Here is a 24,468-nt window from a genome sequence, read left to right as displayed (position 1 = left end):
GAGAGTTACCAGGTAAAATATCAAAAGATTAAAACCTGCACAAAGTTCCTTCCTAGACTATTGCTCTAATCCTTTATTTGTTTGTGAGTTTGTATTTAGGAAGTTTGATATAAAGCCATCATTGAAAATTTCACCAAATAATGTATTTTAACACACAAGTAACAATCTCTATGATGGGAAAGTATTGAAAGAACTCCACAGCTAAAGTAATAAAATAATTCTGTCTACTTTCAACTGGTAGAACAGTTCTCTGCCTCCAATTCCAAAGTACTGACTTTGCATATTCTTTTGGAGTACTTAACTCAAACTGAAAACAAATGAAGAAATTAATGGTAATAAGAGAAACTGAGAAGAGTTTGGATTTTTCTTACTATAAGCCCCATCTTACTAGACATTTCTCTAATGTCAAACATAATGCCTTGAGGTGAAGCTTTAACATTGCTGAAAATAAAGAAGACTGGATGTCAAGTTAACTATACCTCAAAAGAAACTCAAACTTAACTGAAGTTTAAATAGACTTTTGGCTTCACATTTGATTCTCCATAATTCATCTGTAACTAATAAGACACCCTAAAATTAAACATACATAAAAATAAAAATTGGTTTTCCTTACTCTAAGGGAGATACTTACTATTAGGTGTAATGCCAAAATAATGAGAAGAAACAAAAGGAATAATAAGGGAAATATATATTAAAATCTAATGACCCAAATGAATTTTATAAATGCTGACTTCAGTTTCTAGTAATGTACAATACCAGAAATTAGGCCCTACTTTGTCAGCATAGTCCAATCATGTGTGCTTATCCAAAATTTTACTAACTAGATCTTAAGATATTAGTTTTAAAATAATGATAGGGTTCACCTAATCACAGCAATTCTTTGCTTCAAGTTATAAGGTTTTAAAATTTTCCCCTTGAATCTCATCTGTTATTTTGTGAAACTAGAAACAGAAACTATGGCCTTGTTACTTATTAATTTTAGTACTTACATTTAAACTTTCCCTAATTTCATGTTTAACATCTACTTCTACCTAATCACTGAATTAGTAATATTACCTGTCTTACAAATAAGAACAAATGGAAACAGCATATTTTATGGAATAAATATAGGAATACTGACTGAAATATATAAAGTTCCCTTCTTAAAAGCATATTTTTGCTCATAATTTTATCAACTGATCCCTAATTTTGGGAATTTTGTTTCACCACTTAAATTGTATCCTTTAGAGTCTCAAACTTCCCCCAAATCATCTTTCTAAGGATAAGAATAGTGATAGAGGATTTTCTGTTCTCTGTCAATCAATTCAAATGATAAGAAAGAATGAATCTTTGTTGTTCTTTTTATTTGTTTATGCAAGCTTTCATTGCTGGCAATTCTGTTTTCATTTTTGTGTAGTTAAACAAACACTAAGGGTTTACATTCCTTCTTCTCTTTACCCCGATTCTATGCCTATTAACTTTAAACCAAAAACACACTCTAGGTTTATACTCTTCTAGTAAATCAAAGAATTCTTTAAACTATCAAGAATTCTTTAAACTATCAAGACTGTTACTATAGTTGGTATATTCAGAATTTTAAATTTTATAATTGTTTAGACAGCATGCACTGGGCTCAATGGAGTTAAAAACATTTTCAGCCTGATTTCTCATCACTACCTTCACTTCCTTTAAAAAATTACTACTTCAGAAAACATGACTTATATGTAAATATCAAGCCAAAGTCCCAATCATATTTTCCATGAATAAATATGCCTGTTCAAACTAAATAAGATCACATTTTATAAAGTATTCCATAAGAGTCAAGAATGCAGCAAAGTGAGAATTTGAACTGACCTCTCACCAAGTATTTTTCTAGTACATACAAAAAGATTACTATTGGGAGAGTTATAAGGAAGAAAGTGGATAAACTGAGGCATTTTCATAATTCAAAAATTATTTTTAAATCCTTAAAAAATTCATACTAATATGAATACTAATATTATCAATAACTCAAAATGGTGAATATTTGAAAAAAATTCATCATTTGTCTAGCTGTATTTTGCTCTATTGTCAATTTCTCTATCACCAGTTTTGCCATAGAAATTGTATCAATAGATATTTTCTGTTTTCTTATAGAAAGAAAACATAATTTTAAAAAGTCTGATAGTTTAAAGCATCCATAATACCATAATATCTTCTTATGTAGAAATTCCTACCTCTTTGCTCTCCTCCATATCTGACTCGCTGCTGAATTCTTCAGTGTTTAAATTTTCAAAGTCAGATTCTCCAACAGCAATTGGTACAGTCACTGTGAGGCTGGGATTGTTTATAAATGACATGTAATCACTTTCATCCACGACATACTTTTCTACACTGCTGCCTATGCCACTGGTAGTTCCATTTCCATCTTTCAGATAATTGAGGTCTTTGCCTATTTCTATGGTCGTATGGTTGGAAATACAGCTGTCTTTTTTGTTATTTAGATCTTCAAGAGGTTTAATTTCATCTAAAGCTTTCTGCTTTCTAACAAAGGCTTTCTGAATAAATTCACGTAATTTTCTTTTAACATAATCGATTCCTTTCTGCATCCTTCCCACGGCAATCTGGAGATTATTCATTTCATTATCGTCGTCAGTGGCGGCAAGATTGTCAGAACTGAATGAACTCAAGAGTAAGGCCAGGAAGAGGTTCAGAACCTAAAACACAATTGGAAAATAGGTGATCAAAATATTCCATTGTTTCTATTTGCAGTAACATGGATGGACCTAGAGACCATCATACTAAGTGAAGTTAGGCAGACAGTGAAAGACAAACATCAGATGTTATCACTTATACTTGGAATCTAAAAGAAAGGATACAAATGAACTTATTTGCAGAACAGAAACAGATGCACAGACTTTGAAAACAATTAAAACAAACTTATGGTTACCAAAAGGGATGCACTAGGGGTTAGGGATCGGCATATATACACGGTGACTTATGGAATGATTGGCCAACCTGCTGTATAGCACAGAGAACTTTATCCAATGTTCTGTGATCATCTATGTGGGAAAAGAATCTTTATGTGTGTACATGTATAACTGAATCACTTCGTTGTACAGCAGAAATTATCACAACATTGTAAATCCACTATACTTCAATAAAACTTTTAAAAATAAAAAATTATTTTGTTTTTATTGCTCTAAACTATAAAATTTCCAAAACTGTTCTTATACCTCATTTTTTGCTAGTAGGTATTCTTCCTAGTTTATGATAAACTATCCTGGAAAAAAAGGTGAATGAAATAAATACCTGGCCAATATATAATAATACTACTAACACTTTTTAGTCATTGCAAAAGTACTGAAAACACTGTTGCATAAAATCTCTATTTTAAGTTCAAGTCCAAATGAGAAACCTTACTTATCTAGATCACTATACAAGGAAAAAGAAAAAAGTTTTGAAATGCTAAATATTTTATTCATATAACCTGAGTTTTCTAAGACACTGATAATTTATCATAATTTTATTTCTGAAACCAAAGATGACTCTTACATATTTAAATATGATTTTATTTCTGTGCATATGTACTAATTTTTGCACATTAGATAACTTGTCAATTTAGAAAAACCATATGCCTACTCCTAGATCAAAAATACCAGTTTTGGGAGTTCCTGCAGTGGCTCAGTGGTTAACAAATCTGATTAGGAACCATGAGGTTGTGGGTTCAATCCCTGGCCTTGCTCAGTGGGTTAAGGATCTGGCGTTGCAGTGAGCTGTGGTGTAGGTCGCAGATGTGGCTCAGATTCAATGTTGCTGTGGCTTTGGTGCAGGCTGGCGGCTACAGCTCCTAGACCCCTAGCCTAGGAACCTCTATATGTTGTGGGCGTGGCCCTGGAAAAGACAAAAAGATAGAAAAAGAAGGAGTGGGAGGGATCGGGAGCTTGGGCTTATCAGACACAATTTAGAATAGATTTACAAGGAGATCCTGCTGAGTAGTATTGAGAGCTATGTCTAGATACTCATTGCAACAGAAGAAAGGGTGGGGGGGAAATGTACACATGTAAGGATAACTTGATCCCCTTGCTGTACAGTGGGAAAAAAAATAATTAAAAAAGAAAAAAGAAAAAAAAAAAAAGACACACAAAAAATCCCAGTTTTGGGTTCGGAAAGTTGTGGCCAATAGATTTATACAGTGGTTGGAAATACTACTGCAAAGAAATAGTTATGGACCACTAATTAGTCTGTAACTTGGGTCTCCAAAAATAGGACCCACTGATATGAGTGAAAAGATTAGTGACCACAAACCCACTGTACACATTCAAAAAGAGGTAATTTACTAAGGAGGGGAGGACCCCCTTGTGCACAAGATCAAGTCATATAACTTTTTTCAGGATTTGATTAATACTGTCCATGAGTCCCTGGTTATTCAAGCATACAGGACAAAAAAAGGACAGAGCTCTAAAGGGGTCCAAAGACAAAAAGTAAACAGCACAGAAGAGAAAGAGGAATCCTGGGAAAGATTTTAAGTAAAACTTCAATGAAAAGGATGCTGCATTCTTGCTATAGTCCTATCTTTCCAATAAGCTAAGAAGGCCCAGAGCCCCTTTGTCTAACCAATTAAAAATTAGTCTAGCCAATAGTGGGAAGAAAGGTAAAAATTGGTAAGATCCGCAAGGACTGTACATAATTCTGAGTCTATACTAACATCTTTCTATTGCTCTACCATGACTGTTGTTCATACTAAGAACTGTTCACCAATGAAGTCATATTTTATTGTGTGGGTTTTTTTTGGGGGGGGTGCATGTGTCTTTTTAGGGCCATACCTGCGGCATATGGAAGTTTCCAGGCTAGGGTCGAATAAGAGCTACAGTGGCCAGCCTATGCCACAGCCACAACAATGGGGGATCCAAGCCGAGTCTGTGACCTACACCACAGCTCACTCCGGATCCCTGACCCAGAGAGCAAGGCCAGGGTTCAAACCCACATCCTCATAGATACTAGCTGTATTAATTTCTGCTGCGCCACAATGGGAATTCCAAGTCATATTTTACTGTGATTTGCCTTGAATTTATTATTTGGGTGAAAAAAAATACATGAAGGGGAAAAAAATTCAGTACTACATTTTGGGTTCTGTCCATAATAAAACTAAATTTTAGTACCATAATTGTTTTCTAGATTTGATTTCTTAAGGTTTATTAATGAACTTTCTTTGTCTATTAGGAACTTTTTCTTAACATATATCAGTCAACTTTCCCAGCATGAGATCCTACATATAGTTCTTTTTCAAAGCATCAGAGCAGGTATCTATTTGTAAGTGTGTCATTTATTGTTATATCTATATGGCCTGCTCTTTTTGATTAAAATTGTAGTGTTGGGTAAGAATTAAGCTTCTGTCAATTTTTCAGGTGCTAAGCTTACAAGATTGTTGTAAGGATTCAATTTAAAAAATCCACGTGGCTCTCACAGAGCTACTGACATATGGTAAATGCTTGGGAAATTTTAGCTGTTGTTATTGCTATCACTGTTACTATGATCTAACCTACCCTCTGTTACACTATCTTCTTGTTTCTTCTACAGCCATACCTGCAATATATGGAAGTTCTCAGGCCAGGGGCTGAATCTGAGCTTCAGCTGCAGGCCTATGCCATAGCCACAGAAACACCAGATCCAAGCCACATTCACAACCTATGCTTATGCTACAGCCTGTGGCAATGCCAGATCCTTAAGCCACTGAGCAAGTCCAGGGATCAAAGCCCTTCCTCACAGTCACTATGTCAGGTCCTTAACTTGCTGAGCCACAATGGGAACTTCCTCCTTCAATTTACCTTTTTTTTTCCCCAGAAATGTTTATGTGAGCCAAGCTAACACCTTCGTCTAGATGTCCTTCGTTACCAAAGTGTATCAATCAGCGTAACAGCTGACAAAGGTGGTTGATGTGATCAAAGGCAATTTAAGGGAATACAATTCAACAAACTTACTCAGGGAGTAAAATCTGGAATCTTATTTCACATGTGTTCATGGACAGACCTGTTAACTCTTTGAGTGAAAATGACTGTTTCATATGTCTCCCAAATTAGTCTCTTGGAGTAAAAAAATTACCATAATTTTCATCTGGCAATCAAGAATGAAATATATTGGATGTATCAATACTTTCTCCGTCCTGATTCTTTTCTTTCCTCTTGATGGCTGTACCTATGGTATGTGAAAGTTCCGGGGCTAGGGTTCAAATCTAAGCTGCAGCTGCCAACCTACTCCACAGCCACAGCAATACCAGATCCCAGCCACATCTGCGACCTACACTTCACCTTGCAGCAACGCTGGATCCTCAACGCACTGAGCAAGGACAGGGATGGAACCCACAACCTCACAGAGACTATGTTGGGTCCTTAATCTACTGAGCCCCAATGGGAGCTCCCTAATTCTTAATTGATGAGAAGGACCCAAAACTTTCACATCTCTCCTGTATACTAATGCCCCACCTTCACTTAGAGGAGACTGGGTCAGCTACTTCTAGAAGTAGTAATCATCAAAAATTGTATTCTTTCTGTAGCACCTGCCTTGAATATGTAAAAGGATTTCTGGCCACAGTGTTAGCAAACCAAGAATAATAGCCCATAAAAATCCCTGGCCTGGGGAAAAGCAGTCTGTAGCCCCACCTCTGTCTTGTCTGCAGATTAGGCAGGGATTACTCACATCTCTGGTGATCAAGTACCCTATGGAAATTTATGCATGTTAAAAGGGAGTTATGTCAGCTTGTCTTTAGGGGACATTACCCTTTCTGGTGAAAATGATAAGGAAGAATTGTAGGAGGCATTGCATCAAGTTCATTCAGTCTGATTTAAACAAATGTGATAAGAACACATTTCCTTAATTGTGGTAAACATGACAGATATTATTATTATCTTATTCCAGAAATATATCCAAGGTATCACAAAAAGAGGAGTATTTTTAACTTATAATAAAAAAGGGTGATTATTTAATATTTTTAAAAAGGTACAGAATTTAAATTTATGACAATAGATGGAAATTATTATCTTAAAGACTATACCTTTTATTATCTTTGGATTATTATCTTTTAACAATCCAAATTAATAAGAAATGTCCTTCATAGGTTTGGATACTTTCTGAAATTCTCTTTTAAGCTTTAATTCTCTGTGCAATTACATATTAGAGAGATGTGTCTTATTTCGGTAAACGAATAGATGATATGTGATATACTGAATTTCTTTCCTCTTAAATTCATTCTGTTTTCTAGCTACATAAATTCTACCAAAATTTTACTTGCTCATTGCCACTTTTACAATAAAAAGCCATCTGTAGCTTTGAATTGTCTAGAGAAAAAAATCCAATTTTGTTATGCACAATCAGGCTTCCTGTAAATTAAACTCTATAGTCTTGTCCCAAACTTACTTTCTACTACTCTCATTATGAATTCCCCATTGCTTGTATCTGATCTGCTCATTCACTGTTGTCATAAAGAGTTCTGTTCTCTACCTTTTATTCTCTTCTTCCAGTGTATGACAAATTTGTAAGTGAAATCAAATCAAATCTTAAATACAAAACTATGACCATTTCTTTGTTTCTCTTCTATGTAATCCTATGACTTTTTCTTTCTGTTCAATGTAACCCTATACTTCTCTGAAAGCAAGTAAGTTGTACTTGGGATTGTGGTGGCTTTAAAATACATCTACAAATAATTTGATAATTCTTCCCTTCAAAAGCTAAAGCCTAATCCCTTCTTAAGTGTGAGATTTTAGTGACTAGATTCTAATGAAAAAAAAATATGGCAGAAATGATAGTATGTAACTTTGAGAATAGAACATAAAGAGGGCTTTCTCCTTGTCCTCTGTTTTGTATCACCTGTTCTGGGAGAAGCTTGTTGCCCTGCCATGAAGATAATCAACAGCCTTATGGGGAGATAGATATGGAGAGAAACTGAGGCCTGCTGAAGGAACTGGGACATCCTGCCAATAGCTATAAGAGTGAGTCTTCTTAGAAGCTGATCCTTTAATCTTAATTAAGATAACTGGGTTGCCCACCAACATTTTAATAGCAATCTTATGATAGACCCAGGGCCACAACCACTCAGATAAAGTGCTACCGAATTTTTGAACCACAGAAACTGAGAGATAATTGTTCATTGTTTTAAGCCTGTTCATGTTTCTGGATTGCATACCATTCACATTTCTTGTTATTTTAAGAATAAGTCAGAATTAACTAAGCTAATAATTTGAAGGTTTAAATCTTGGGACAAATAGAAATAAATGATAATCTATTGCATCCCCCCCTTTTCTCTTTCTTCAGGGAACTGGAAGTTACCCTTATGCGAAAGGAGATTAAGTCTATAAATCGCATATTTTAAAACATTGGTTTTGGAGTTCCCATCATGGCACAGTGGAAATGAATCTGACTAGGAACCATAAGGTTGCAGGTTTGTTCCCTGGCCTCGCTCAGTAGGTTAAGGATCTGGCATTGCCATGAGCTGTGGTGTAGGTTGCAGATGCGGCTCGGATCTGGTGTTGATGTGGCTCTGGAGCAGGCCGGCAGCTACAGCTCCGATTCGACCCCTAGCCTGGGAACCTCCATATGCTGCGGGTAAGGCCCTAAAAGGACAAAAGACAAAAAAATAAATAAACAAATAAATAAATAATAAAATAAAATATTGGTTTCGGGGAGTTGCCATTGTGACTTAGTGGAAACAAACCTGACTAGTATCCATGAAGATGTGGGTTCAATCCCTGTCCTCATTCAGTGGGTTAAGGATCTGGTGATGCTGTGAGCTGTGGTGCAGGTCATAGACACAGCTTGGATTCCATGTTACTATGGCTGTAGTGTAGGCCAACAGCTGCAGCTCTGATGTGACTCCTATCCTGGGAACTTCCATATGCTGCAAATGTGGCCCCCCCCAAAAAGTAAAATATTGGTTATGACAATCCTGGTTCTAGTCTACTAGATTGGGACCTAATAAAGCAACTTAGTATAATAATTTTATATTTAAAATATAAAAGCCTGCTCCTTTCACAGAATCATATTGTCCTTTCTTCCTCAATTACTTGGTCCACAGTTTCCTAGTTTGGGAAGGTCTATCTTCTTACCAAGATAAGTCTTATATCTCATCTAAATATATTTGAGGTCTGAACACCTTGACAAAGCCTTCCCTGATCATCTTTGTCATTGTAAAGCAGTATTTCCATCTTGTGAACTTGACATATAACAATTTGCTTTCACACTTTTTCACTTACTAGTTTCTATTTTTAATCCTCTTTGAGTGGATGTCACATCACAGTGCCAAATATATTTTCCAATCATCTTTCCCATGACTGTAGGACTCAATAGAGATGTATTGGGCATGGTTCATTTTACAGAGGAATGATAATGATTCTTGAGTTAATGTTGCTTGTTCATACTTTGGCACCAAATACCTTATGTGCTTTGAATGGATTGAGACGATCACTATTTTTTATTTTCTAACTTACAATAAACCAAATTTGAAATATTTTCAAGTGATACTATTGTTAGTACTTATAAATAGAATGAATGACTGACTGTTCTTAGTAACATTTGCATGCTTTAGAACAAAAAAAAGAAAGATAAAAGCCAGAAATGGCCCTTTCCATGGAATAGAAGAGGATGTAGAAAATGAAGAACAACTTTGATTCAAAAGATATTTTAAGAGTTTATGTTACATGTCAATTATAGCTCAATAAAACTGGAAAAAATAAAAAACAATGGATATGCAAACATTGAGAAAAAATTCATGTGGATTTCAACAGTATGAACTAACTGACTTCTTCCATTGTGAGTAATTGAGAATTGATCAAAAAAACATATAAAACATGGTTCTATTGGACACACTTTTTCATGATTATATTACCTTTTACTGAAAAATGAGAAAAATGTTTTTACTACGTACCACCAGGTTTCCAATGACCATGACCATCATGAAGACAGTAAGGCACATGGTTTGACCAGCGACCTCCATGCAGTCCCACATGGTCTCTATCCACTCTCCACACAGCACCCGGAACACAATCAGGAAAGAGTGGAAGAAGTCATGCATGTGCCAGCGCGGGAGTTCACAATCATTGGAAATCTTACAGACACATTCTTTGTAGCTTTTGCCAAAGAGCTGCATGCCAACCACAGCAAAAATGAAGACGATGATGGCCAACACCAAGGTGAGGTTACCCAGAGCTCCGACTGAGTTACCAATGATCTTTATCAGCATGTTCAGTGTTGGCCAAGATTTTGCCAATTTGAAAACTCTAAGCTGGAAACAAAAGCAAGAAGGCTGTTACTGCTCTGCATTCTGAAGAATTTGTATATTTGTTTAAAGGGAGAATCTAGAGTGTCTCAAGTTTAGGGTGATGGATTATTTCTTTGCCAAACTATTATTTAGAAAATGTATTAGTTTAATTCCATGGGATATTTTTTCATTCTGAAATAGTCTATATTGTAAATAAAATAGTCATACAGTTTTTTATTGGCATTTTAAGAGTAAGATTAATAAAATATTCCAGAATCTTACATAAGCATTTATACTATTCTTTTTTTTTTCTGTAAGAAACTGAGATATCTAAGATTAATGGTGATTAATTAGCAGAAGCTGTTTCAGAGAAGAATAGGTGTTCATCATCCAAAAGCCCTAAGTGTGAATATTTTTCAGTATACTTGAAATATCACAGTGAAATGTGAAGTGCAAACAACATTAACACAAATTATATACGGTACAAGAGAAAAACCAACTAACTCCTTTAAATACCTAGGCTGCTTTAATCTTGTTATAACTTTAGCTTTCTCTATCATTAGGCTTTTTTCAAGGAGATTTATTATATTCAAATAAGAAATATTTGGACTTGAGTAAAACGCTGTATTTTGCCAACTTTTATGTCTTCAGTGATTTAATTAATCAGCTCATTTTAGTGTGTAAATGGCTCTCCACCACTGTGCCTGACCTGTCGGTTTTATTAGCTCATAAAGGCCTCTAGAGTACCATTTGCTGTTAAACAGCATCAGCATTTTATTTCTGATGCTTCAGTAAATGTCAGGCCAAGAGTAGCACATTATTTAATGGCAACTAAGTGACCCAAAGGAGCAAATATAAGCACCAAAATGTTTAATTTATTTCCAGAGAATAATTAATGCAAAAGAGCATGATATACTAAGCAAGATGCTAATGATATTGCTTTTTATCTCATCAAACTGCATCTACATTATCACAAAGATCCATTAAACTTTTAAAAATTAACTGCCTATATTTACTCATTATATAATCATTCCTAATTTTTGTAGTTTTGTTTTGTTTTGAGTGTTTCTAACTTCAAATTAGATTCATAGCTATCCATGAAGACCAGGAAAGGAAATCACTGCTCTAAGGATCTTAACACAAATTTGAAAGTGGTCTGGGAATTTCAAAATGTACTTTACAATAGTCTTGAAACTACTCACCATTAAGATAATGTTGCTTACATGAACCTATCTTTACTAACTATATATAATCCCTGTTGTTTGAAAATAAATCACAAAAAGTTAGAGCCAACTCAAACAGCATAATAAAATAAATCAAACTTTAAATGGAAATGTATCAAGTGATATTCTGTCTCAATTTTAAAAGATCCATAAACTTATGAAATATAAAGATTAAATGAAAGACACTTTATTTAAAAGTAAATTATAACATAGGCAACTCTTCTCAGAGAGTGGATTTGTTGACTTCCTGACTTGGGTGAAGAAGCAGATATACTGGAAGTTCTGTCCTCTTTCCTTGTACACTCTACCCAATCCCAGATCTTGGCCTCTATGGAGGCAAAGTGGGCAACTCCATAATTCCTGAGCCTGTGGTAGAAAGAGCAGCCCATTTAAAGCCCCAGCCAAACCTTATCATGGTTAAACAAACCCCACAGCTAAGAGATATGTATTGTATTATTTAATTTGATATGGGATTATCTATGACTCCCCTTTTCTCTCTCTACATTAGCCCTGCCATTCAATTACTAAGGAAAGAACTGTTGGATATTCATTTGAACAAAATTTATCTATCCATTAAAACTATGGTGAAGAAATTACCATCTTCTTTGTTAGAAATGTATTCAAATAATATTAAAATTACAAGAAATTTTGTGGAGTTCCCGTCGTGGCTCAGTGGTTAAAGAATCCGACTAGGAACCATGAGGTTGGGGGTTCAATCCTTGGCCTTGCTCAGTGGATTAAGGATCCGGCGTTTTGGTGAGCTGAGGTGTAGGCTGCAGACGCGGCTCGGATCCCGTGTTGCTGTGGCTCTGGGGTAGGCTCCGATTAGACCCCTGGCCGGGGAACCTCCATATGCTGCGGGAGCAGCCCTAGAAAAGGCAAAAAGACAAAATAAAGAAAAAAAAAAGAAATTTTTAAATTTTACTAAGATAAGAATGACAATTAATTAAATTATTAATAAAAATGTTATGGTTACTCCCTGTTAATTTACCAGCCGAAATGATCGGAGAACTGATAATCCTTCCACGTTTGCCAAACCAAGTTCCATTAAACTAAGGCTCACAATTAAACCATCAAAAATATTCCAGCCTTCTTGAAAGTAATAATACGGATCCATGGCAATTATCTTGAGAAACATTTCTGCTGTAAAGATCCCAGTGAAGACCTAAATAAGAAATGTTTATTACATGAGTGAAGACTCTTGCGAATATAAATAACTATTGAGCAATTTAATTTTTCCTCAACCAAAAATTGGTTTAGCTCTAGGAAATTAGTATCCTCAAATGGTTTGTATTCAAATCAATATTTAATTGTTTACTCTATATTTAATGTTTATCAAGTGATGAAAAGTATAAGAATTGACAATAAAATGAATATTCTTATTTTTATATTCTTCAATGAAAGGTTCAACTAACTCGTTGTGATTACCTGGCTCTGGCTCTGATCTCCCCAGCACTCCAAAAACTCACCAAATGATTACCTAATAGTTTCATCCCCTCCCATAGCCTTGCAGTGCTAAGAAGTCTCCATACTAGCTATAGTAAACAAGGTCACCACTAGTGCTATGGATGTTAAGGATGCTTTTTAAAACAGTTTTTATTTTCCTGGCCAAAGAGAAGCAGCACTCTCCATTTTCTTTCTCTACAACTATTTTAAATTTCCTCCTCCATGTGTCTTCAAACGTTTTTCTTTATCCTCCACTCTCAGTACTTTTGCATCTCAGAGGTAATGGAAGTCAGCCCACCTGAACTTACTTAGTTTCCTTCTGCCTACAAATAACTTACATCCACACCACACTTTGCTTTTTTTATTCCTGTTGAAAATGAAAGATGTGTCCCTGCTTTCTGTAATTTCTGCAGTTGCATTATGTATCTCCTCTGGACTTCTTGAAGAATCCACTTTCTCAATGAACCTGTAATTTCACCCTCTTCCTGCTACTGACTGTTTCCTGTTAGGATTTTACAGGCACCAACAGATACTCTGTTCCTCTCCACCTTAAAACTACTATCAGCTTCAAAAAGAAACTCTCCTTGCATTCTGCTTCCCCTGTTAGCTACCACCATCTGTCCTCTTTTCATAGCCCAGCTTCTTTAAGAGTTTGAGTACTTGTCCATATTCGCTAGTTCTATTTCTTTAATTTACTCCATGAGCTGCTGGTCAACACAAACTGCTTTAACCAATTTCACCAATGTAACCAACATCACCATTGCTAAATTCAATTGAAATTTTTAGTAGTTATCTCACTTGCCTCTTTGGGATTTTTTTCACATTTTTTTCTATTCTTGTTCCTTAATATATTTTCTGTCCTGGCTTCAGTGAGCCACACCTCCCTGGATACTTCTCAGTTGCTTTTCTTCCTCCAACAAATTATTCAACACTGGATTTCTTCAAACGTCTTTCTGTCCTGGACCTTCTTACTCTTATTTTCCTCTTATAATTAAAATTATTTTGGGATTTATTTTTCCATTCAAGAATACCTTCTGAGTTCCAGAACGGCGTCCCTTTCCCCCTATTTAGCACCTCCACTGGATAATTATCTCAAAAGCACCTCAAATTCAACAGGTCCAAAATTCATTTTACTACTTTTTCTGCACAACCTTGCTTCTTCTGATATTTGCTAATTCAGTAAATGGAGTGATGCTCTACTTCAGTAGCCAACTCAGAAACATGAGAGTCTTGCTAATTTTTCCAAATATTTATTGAATATTTAAGTGGAAATTCACCCATGTATGTGATTTCTTCTTTAACCCATTGGTTACTTATAAGCGTGTTTTTAATTTCCACATATTTATCAACTAGCCAAATTTATTTCTGTTTATTGATTTATGATTTCATTTTTTGTGCAAAAAAGTACTTTAGATAATTTCAATCTTTTTAAGTTTAATGAGGCTTGTTTTATGACCTAATCTATAGCTCATCCTGGGGAGTATTCCACATGCACTCAAGAAGAATGTGAATTCTGTCCATATATTTTCTACTATTCTATGATTCACCTCAAATACAAATCTTATTTTCCTTAACACATAAGTTCCACTTTGAACTGTCCACTTGTTCATGTCTTTCCAGCATCCACTCTCTCTTTTTCTAGTAATGGCAGACCTATTTTTTTTCTTCATAATTGCATTCATTTATTTTTTTCTTCATAATTGCATTCATTTACTGTCTCTAGTGATAAGACATGGTTCTGGTTTGTCCAAATAGGGCCTTCCAACCCTAGAATGAGATTAACTGACTGGCTTAGAAATGGTCATGTTATTCCAAACAGGCATATGATATTCAGCTATTGGGCTTTTGGTAAAACTACTAGTTAGGAGGCACAATCCCAGGAGCTGTATCAGTAGGATAAAAGTTGGTAGAACTCTGCCATCGATTGAATACCCAGCCAGAGATGAAAGAAATATATTAGGAAAAAGTTGGCAAGAAGCTAACTACCAATGACATTGACTGAGAATCTGAATCTAGTCAGATTAACACATGGAACTTTAGTAACTTGAAGTAATGAATTACCTCTATTTTTGCTTAAGCCCATTTGAGCTGTTTCCTAATATCCACCATCATAAAGCTTTCTTTCATCCCTTGCTCACTTTTTATAGATTTTGGTGAAGCAATTCATATGTATGTGGACATCTGGACTAGATAATGTTATTGTCCTTTCCTAAAGCTCTGTGATTTTTGGCCACAGCTAAAAGCAGTCTCTGAAATATCTTATAGGGTCTCTAATGTAGTATTCGGAGTTTCCAATTGCTCTGCCAATTTCTCATGAGTACAGTTTTCCCCCATGGTAAAATGCAGAGACATTCATAGTATTTACCTTAGAACTGACTATGTAAGAACCTAGAGAAAGGGATATTATGTAAATCATTTATTACAATGTCTAGTCAAAATAAGTGGTCAGCATATATATGTAAACTTTGTCAGTTAAGACCTATCTATATTATAATTAAAAAAATAGTTGGTTACTTCAAAGCCTAAAAATACTCTGTGTTATACTTCAGAATATATTATTTACTATCAATATACAACCTGTTTATATTTTCATTTATCAAGTTGGAAGTTCAAGAAAAGTTAATAAATCTCTTATATTGATATCAATATATGTTTGTTGCCTGAATTTATTCATTTTGTTTCTCTGTAAAAGACCACTCTACTTCCATTTCTAGCATTCTATCATGTATCTATGAATGTTAATACAAAAATTTAAGTAAAATATATGCAAAATTAATCATTTATAAATTCCTAAATTTGTAGGACAAATTCAAACAGAAATAATAATCTCTATATGACCTTTCCACCCTTAAAAATCTGTCTTCAGGTATTGTAAAAATGATATTTCAAAATGATCTTACTTAGCATATTTTATATTTGTTTAGCAGATGTAGACATATCTAAAGAATCTATTCTAAATACCTGAGAAGCACCTCTGGATTTTATCATAGACCTATGCCCTCCATAATTCATAATAATCTTTTTAATGAATGAGCAATTTAAATTTAATTATAAATCAAACCATACACAAAAATCTTTGTATCTTTTCCATTGTTTAACTGTAGCAATATATTTTAGTTATAAAGTGGTGCTAGGAATTCCTGCCAAGGTGCAGTGGGTTAAGAATCCTACTGAAGTATGAGTTCATTCCTGTCCTGGTGTAGTGGGTTAAAGGATCTGGCATTGCTGCAGCTGTTGCATAGGTTGCAGCTATGGCTCAAATTCAACCCCTGGCCAGGGAACTTCCATGCTGTAGGTGCAGCTGTAAAATTAAAAAAAAAAAAATTGATGATAAACTTTGCTGTCCAGGTATACATGGCCAATTAAATCATATTTAATTTGAAAGTGATATGTGAAATTCACTAAGGTGATAATGAATTCTTTCAATGGGTAGAGGAATCCTCAGTGAGCCTTACCAGGTTCCCAACTGACAGCACACTGCTGAACTGCTCTGTCATGGGATAGTGCTCCATGGCCATGAAAAGGGTATTCAAGACAATGCAGATGGTGATGGCCAGGTCAACAAAAGGGTCCATTACGACCAGGTTGACGAGATGTTTCACCTTCAACCATGGTTTACAGCAGTCCCAAATCAAACACATGTTAGCAAATTTATACCAGCAGGGTGGGCATTTCTGTCTGGATTCTTCAAGTTCTGGAAGAAAAAAGTTAGAATACTTATGAAAACTGATTACTTCCTATTAAACAGCCTTTGGTTTAAACTAAAAGTAATTTTTAAAAAATCTTAAGTCGTAAAAAGGCACAATAGGTTAATCTGAGGGTGGAGGAAGAAAGCACTTATCATGGATTAGCTGCCATTAAAAAGTATGAGCACAGAAAGGCTAGTAAATTTTCTGAATTAATCTTGGCTAAACATGGTTTCCAAGATCCTATCTACAATATTAAACTGTCTAATAATTACCTTCAAGTTTTTCAGAAATTAATGGGCAGGACTTGTGTAAAATATACTTAAAGCTCACCTATGCTTCAGATACAGCTAGACATTATTTTATCAAAGAACTCCTTTTAGATGTCTTAAAAATATTAGTCATGCTGAATCTTAGTTTCTTGGATTAGATGTGTTCTTTGGTTATTTTAACGATGTAGTTTTGTCAGTGTCACCAGTCTTAAAAAGTTTCTAGTTAAGCTCACTTAGATAAAGGCCTGTATATTAAACTCAACAAGATTCCTTTTCTCTACATTTCTTTATTTAACTTGAGGGCACAAAAGTAGAGGAAATATCCACCTAAGAAACAGATCTTCACTGTTTCACAAAATGGGACTTGTGTAGTACTGGTAAAATACAAGAGGTAAAATACAAGAGGTGTAACATATGTAGAATTCATAAATTTTCATGGTATGCATTTATTTTAATGTATTAAAATGTAAAATTATAATACCAAACCTATGATATAAAATTGCACATTAAAATAAATTTATTTAAGAAAAAAGTACCATGATTTCAGGAAATTTTCAGCTAAATAGTAGGAGATGAAAAATAGAAATGCACAGATCTTTAAGGTGATACTCAAAATACTGAAACTTGGTAAATATTGGCAAAGAATTAGGGGAATTAGGAAGGGAGAAATGATCTACCATCTTCCTTTGGTATGTTCATCTCTTAACTATGCAGTGGGAAAAGACGCAGAAGTTGCTGTTTGTGCCAATACCATTGCTGCATACTCTATTACTTGCTCTGCCAAATATGAGAACACCATTTACTAGCACTAAAATAGAGGAAAAGGTTCTTTGTTCATCCATAGCACAATTGACTCTGGTTGGTCACTTTAGAATTATGACTGTGGTAACTGGAATATCCCTCCAAACCTGGTACAGTTTACCAGGAACTAAACTTTTTAAGGAGTTTATTCAGTGGGCACACCAACCATAGGTAGCGATTTTTCCTTTGCTGATAAACATTTGCTACTGACATTATAAAGTGTACCACTTCCTTAGAGTAAATTAATTTTCTAATTATTTTTAACAGAATTCCATTAGAGGTAGATTCTTCAATTGTCTCTTTAGATACTGAAATTCCTCAAGTACTCAGTTTATTTCCATTTCTCTTACTATGTAATTTGGTAAACAATATAAAATAGTTGAGTTATAAACCAGAAGAAAAATACAATATAACCATTATGCACTCTTTTTTTAGACTCCCAAATAAATTCATATTTATACTGAGGATAAACAGACATTATCATTTACAATAGATAACAAAAGAGAATTGAAAAAAATCTCTTTGCTTAGGTACAGCCAATATAAATATTTTTTAAATGCTACTCGTGATTTAGTAGATAAAGAGGAGCAAACAGAAACTTTGTGGGGAAAAAAAAACAAAAAGTTCAAAAGGAAAACTCAGCCTGTGTTGCTCATCTTGACATCAGGATAAAGTAGAGCGGGGTTGTTAAGTTCTAAAGTAAAAGCATTCAATTATTCATGCTAAAAAAAAAAAAAAAAGAATTTTGCACTTTGGAGAGAACTACAGCCACATCTCCATTATTCCTGGTTGGGTTCTCCACACTGAGAATCATTTACAGCCAGTTTAGACCTTTGACTGCCTCCCCTCAGTTCCTCAGGTGCTTCTTTCTACTTCACCCTTCCACCATCCTTCCCAAGGGTGTGACCAGGAAACATTTCCATATGCTTTTTGCATTTAAAAAACTGGAAGAGCAAGCTATTCATTTTTGCTTATCTCCTACAGTTTCATTAAGTAGGAGGCTGCTCATTGCCCTGGACAATAGAGAGTTTGCTGTAGTTCTAAAGAAGGAAAACAAAAATTGCTGGCCTGGATCAACAAGCCTGGTTCAAAAAAAGGAAAGGTGAAAGGTGAACTAAACCATGATTAGATTTATAAGAAAGGATCCCCAAATAAACAGATTATGTCAATCTAAGACACCTTTTCATCATTATCAGGAACAAAAGAGAACTATATTAAAGACTGCTCTATTTGCATGTATATGCTATGTATTACTAATAGCAAGTCTTGATCAATGTCATATTCGAAGTGTTGAATAAAGAAAAGTATGATTTTCATTCTATATAACCAATGAAAAACAGAATGAAAACTCAGCCACTGGTCCTCATAAAAATATAAAGTTAAAAGCTCTGCAGATATTAAAACAAACACTCAACCTTCTGTTTCCTAAGTTATTTCTAGGCAGCCTTTTCATTCTAAGTAACTCCACGAGACACATATTCATGAAGGGTGATATGGGTGAACTCATTTTACACTCCATATCTTAATTAATGGACAAGTCCAATCCTGTGATGGGTTGATGTCTTTTAAGTAATTTCTTAATGTAGCTCAAACTTAATGCTATCAGAAGTGCAAAGTAGGACTGTTCATTTAGACTTACCCTGTCTCCTTCTCTACTTCTTGCTTTAGGGAGCAGACATGCTGCTGACATCGGTAGCAGAACCACTGGCAGCTTCCTCTCAGTGGTTTTGCTATGGAAGGAGCAGAAGAGCAGAGAATCTTCAAAAGATTTACCTGGAGGGATAGGGAGGAGCAAGCTACTGGCAGCTGGGGGGGAAGAGGGAGTGCAAGCTAACGCAGGCGAGGTTGGGGAAGAACGTACTGAGTTTAATATTCCATAGAAATCAGTGAAAAGATTTCTGATATTGCATTAGGACATTATGAAAACTGGGCCCTGTTGTAACTGACATGGCTGTGATATATACAGCCATCAACACTGCGAGATTTTCTAGCTGTGACTTTTAGGCTTTTTGGTACTGATATTAGTATCATGGGATCTTTGCATTAAGACTGGAAAAATATTCCAAGAATCTATCCAATAACAAGAGAAATTATAACTAGTAGTAGGAAAGGCATGAGTGTGAGTGCATGCTTGTGCTCTTTCCCATTCTCCATCTTTCTTTTTCCTCAGACATATCTATGGACGTCCACATACTCACACACTTGGAAGGGGAAGAAAATGAAGGGGTTATAAAAGAGAAAGGGAAAGAAGGGGAAAGAAGGGCAAAGGAGGTGGATAGAATTTATTTTTTATGAAAATATTTTCTAAGTAGTTGAAGTTGATAGTTGATGTCTGAATTCAAGTACAGTATGGAAAGGAACAAACATGTGAATGAACAAAAAAATAGAACAATTAATAATAATATTTACTGATGCCTTCTACATGCCAGGTACTTAGGTGTTTTATGTACGAGGTCTTGTTTAATCTTTACAAGCTTATTCTAAGTGTCATTATTCACACTTTACTGATGAAGAAATGGAAGTGTAGAGCCACAAAAAAACAGAACCAATAATTGATCATAGATCAAGCTGTCCCCAAAGTCTTTATTTTGGCATTATAAGATCCAGACCTCTAAACAATATATTAACTACTTAAATACAATCTTCAACTAAAGAGAAAGCTGAGATATTATAATACTCTGGTCAGAGAGAGGCAAAAGTAGTTCTACAAAATTTGAAAACTTTGCTCCATAAAGGTTAATATCAAACCCTAATTCCTATTTTTTCATTTATACTTTTGGTTAAACCAAACAATTTTATAGCTTGAATATCAAGCAGTTAATATAATTCAAATGGGTTAGCATCACTATAAAAATAAGCATTTATCATCACTGTAATACATATAACAAGATTCAACTGTTGAACTTAATCTACTAACGTAGTATACCAAGTATTCCTTGACTTTAGTAGCTTCTTGGAGGCTAAATGTAAAAATCTATGTGAGACAACAGAATCCATATGTTGCGCATGGATTTTACTTCTATTTAGAAAAAGACGTAATGATGACATGGTATCAAGTCAGAAAGAATTCTCTTGGAATTTATAAAAGTTTTTTTTTATCATTACCAAAGCATTACCAAGTAATTATGCTGTAGACTTTTGACATACCTTCCATGGTGTTGGTCAAAATACTAGCCATACTCATTGCTCTTTGCCTTGCTGTAGGATCTTCCAACAGATCCATTGAAACATGATAAGAACTGGACCGTCTCTTTCTTATTTCTGTTTCAGTAGTTGTGCCCTAAAAATAAAATTTCATTTGAAATAACTATTATTTTAAGGCCAGCGAAATCCAAAGTGTTCCTGTAAAATGGGTTACTTGACTAAATATTCACCATGCTTTCTCAGATGTGAACAGCTCATTAAGACATTGCTGGAATCATCATTCTTGGGAAGTGTTCAAAAGCCCATCAGATTCTCAGCTTTCAGGGATGCCTGGGCTTGTGATCAAGATGGACTTTTCCAGTTCCTCCATCTTGGAGCTTTGGGTTGGAGGGATCATGCCTATTACTGAATAGATAACTCTGTAACATTTTAGCCAATCTTGTGCAGAACTCCAAACTGAAACATATCGCTCCTTGATTTACTCACAGGTTGAGTTAAATATATATATTCATGTGGTCTAATGTATGAAAATTATATTTAGGTTTTCCTTAATAATGCATTAGTAAGTCTTGCTAAAATGTGAATTCCATCTGTAAAATGCTTTTTTCATTATAAACAAGTAACATTTTCCAACATCCTTAATAATAAAACTAAATTTTAGAACTCATCTATAACTTTGTTTTACACTTACAAGACAACTCCACCCACAAAACAACTCAATATTGGAATTGAAACTCTAATTTAAGGCAAAAAATCAAACTGGGGGGGTCTTTGATCTTTAGCAATGATACATTGACTTGGTAATTTTCTTTTCCAAAATAAACTCACCAGAATGTCAACATGGGCAGATATTTGTTCCTATTTCAAGAGCTCAAACAATGAAGTTGATTATCACATGAAAAAATGGGCAAAACTCAAATGCAGGTGTGAGTGTTAATAGTAAATAAGAAGTCACTTTTAGTTCTCTGAGGATTTTCCTTATTTCTAAAAGAGTAATATGAGTCCTATTCATCTACTTTATTGTGCTATGAGTAATTAATATTATTTTTATTAACCTGCATACTTCTAATACATATATATTCAAAAGCAGAGTTTCCACTCAATTAAGATGATTGTCATTAATGGAAATAAATATTCGTTTAGGTCAGTCTAGAATTAATTAATTTTACTATGAAAGAAAAGTAAAATTAGTGAGAAAAGAAATAACCCCTCTCTGAAACTAAAGTTCTTTAAGTCAAAAAGTTGTCTCTCAGAATTTAAAATATTTTGCCCCATCAGAGAAAGGCAGTTTGAAGGAAAAAACAGGGTCAAGTAAAGGTCATCTAGTCCCTTCTGCTCTATACAAAATTATATGTGTAATCCTAGATATGTCAATTTTGAGAGTTAGATTCCAAAACTACTAATAATATTACCAAGCAAGGAAATTCTTAAGTTAAATTGCTTTCACCGAATTTAGGAGTAAAGTGCAGTATATTATGTGCTTGGAGGGTGGCATTTGCCTGCAGTTGTTTACTTCTGCTCTCATTTCCCTTCCATAGTCTCACAAAGCCCTTTCTCTGTTCTGCACTTTCAGCTTTGGCTGCACCGCAGTGAAGGGCCCTGCTTCATAGCACTGGAGCAACACTGAAGGATGGATATGAGGCAGCAGGAAATAGCAATCACATTAGCCTTTGTTTCAAACTGCCCCAACTTGCTTTCAGAGATTTATCCTACCCTCTCTGACAGGACAGGGGTTTTGTGGTAATTACTGATAAATGCTAAACATTTTCTGACATTCTCTTTGTATTTATGTAAACAAGTTATGGTCTTGTTTTTGTTTGCAAAATTAACTTTTATAAAGATCAGTGATACACCTTATTATGTGTAAGAACCATGTGGGATGTTTGTTAGTAGAGAAGAAATCCATGACCTTTTTCTCCTAGCCTTTTGGTCTGAGTAAGTCTGGATGGGCCCGGAAATCCTCATTTTTTTCTTTAAATCACTTTATTGAGGAATTATTGACATGTAAAAAGCTGTATGTATTTCATGTATACAACCTAATGAGTTTGAGAATAACTATACACCATCCGGCCATAAACATTTCCATCTCTTTCTAAAGTTTCCTTCCACCCATTTTATCATTGTCATTGTGTTATTTATGGTAAGAACACTTAATAAGATCTACCTTCCCAGTGAATTTTAAGTTTACAATTTAGTATTTTTAGCTCTTGACACTATGCTATGTAGCAAATCTCCAGAATGTATTTATTTTGCATAATTTGAACTTTGGACCCTTTGGTCATCAAACTCAGAGAAGCAGAGAGGAGAATGGTGGTTTCCAGGGGTTCAGAGAGGGGGAAATGGGGAATCTCCATTTTAAGTAGTATCCTAGGGAATTCTGATGTAAGTAGTCTGAAGATGAAATATATTCTGAGAATCACTGGTTAAAATGAAAGCTTTTCCTTAGTCATCTTTTCTTTTCCATTTAAGAAAATATTTTTTTAAATTAATGGGAGATAATATTTCAATATGAATAGAATGTAGATAGTAGCCAGCATACCTAGGGTAAAATCCTAGCTCCACCATTCATAGGCCTCAGTTTCTTCCTCTGAAAAATTGGTGTTAATGTTAGTAATTATGATAAAGGACTGTTATGATGATTAAATGAATTAATGCATGTAAAGTGTTCTGGACAGTATCTGTTACATAATTAGCTATGTTTTTTTTAAGAGAAGTTGATATTCCCTTGGCATTCTTCCAGGTTCTTTCCCAACAAAGTTCTACTTTTTTCATGATTTGATATCTGACTCCAGGATACTTGGACATTTCTCTGGGAGAAAGTGGAGGGAGAGGCCATGTGAAGAAGTGAAGAAGATCAGTGATTATTTCTATCATCCAAGGTGAGAAGCTCCTATATTAGGGGACTAAAAGCTAAACGCCAAATGATTTTAATGTGGTTTAAAGAGTTCTTCCAACTATAATGAATAGAATTGTGTACAAAAAAATCATATAAAGATTTTAATAGTATCAGCAAATTATAAAGTACAACCAAATGGCATTTCCAGAATACCTTTATGTCAGCAAATGAAATCTTTTTTTTTTTTTTTTTTTGTCTTTTTTGCTATTTCTTGGGCCGCTCCCGCGGCATATGGAGGTTCCCAGGCTAGGGGTCTAATCGGAGCTGTAGCTACTGGCCTACGCCAGAGCCACAGCAACGTGGGATCCGAGCCGTGTCTGCAACCTACACCACAGCTCACGGCAACGCCGGATCATCAACCCACTGAGCAAGGGCAGGGACCGAACCCGCAACCCCATGGTTCCTAGTCGGATTCGTTAACCACTGCGCCACGACGGGAACTCCAGCAAATGAAATCTTAATACCAAAATTTAAAAGCACCTTATGTTTCTCAAAAGAAATGTCCATAATATATGCCTGTAAGTGTCTGTTATTTAGTTGAAACCCTCTTCCATATGTATGATTTAGGGCTACTAAGTTTATTTAAAAATTCATGACAGTAATATAAAAATTGAAATCTGCTCAAATAATTACAGTACATGACTTTACCAGGTACCCTGAGTGGCTTCTTCTTCTTCTTCTTCTTCTTTTTTTTTTTTTTTTTCATTTTAGGACCACACCCTCAGCATATGGCAGTTCCTAGGTTAGGGGTCCAGTCGGAACTACAGCTGCTGGCCTATGCCATAGCCATAGC

General features: G+C 34.9%; 1 protein-coding gene across 5 annotated transcripts in view; it reads right to left on the bottom strand.

Annotated features, from left to right (window-relative positions):
• The window catches only part of LOC100515171 (sodium channel protein type 2 subunit alpha), a 134,467-nt gene that overhangs the window by 32,494 nt on the left and 77,505 nt on the right, over positions 1-24,468 (bottom strand). For all 5 annotated transcript variants that reach the window (XM_021074835.1, XM_021074834.1, XM_003133444.4 and 2 more), the window contains exons 13-17: positions 20,783-20,915; positions 16,332-16,570; positions 12,422-12,595; positions 9,875-10,231; positions 2,196-2,675 (exon numbers count right to left, since the gene is read on the bottom strand). In XM_021074835.1, coding sequence (XP_020930494.1) covers positions 2,196-2,675; positions 9,875-10,231; positions 12,422-12,595; positions 16,332-16,570; positions 20,783-20,915 — 1,383 coding nt within the window. The remainder of the gene's footprint in view (positions 1-2,195; positions 2,676-9,874; positions 10,232-12,421; positions 12,596-16,331; positions 16,571-20,782; positions 20,916-24,468) is intronic.

Source organism: Sus scrofa, chromosome 15 (assembly GCF_000003025.6).
Source record: "Sus scrofa isolate TJ Tabasco breed Duroc chromosome 15, Sscrofa11.1, whole genome shotgun sequence".
NCBI classification, from domain to species: domain Eukaryota; kingdom Metazoa; phylum Chordata; class Mammalia; order Artiodactyla; family Suidae; genus Sus; species Sus scrofa.
This window is presented reverse-complemented; position numbering and strand designations above follow the sequence as displayed.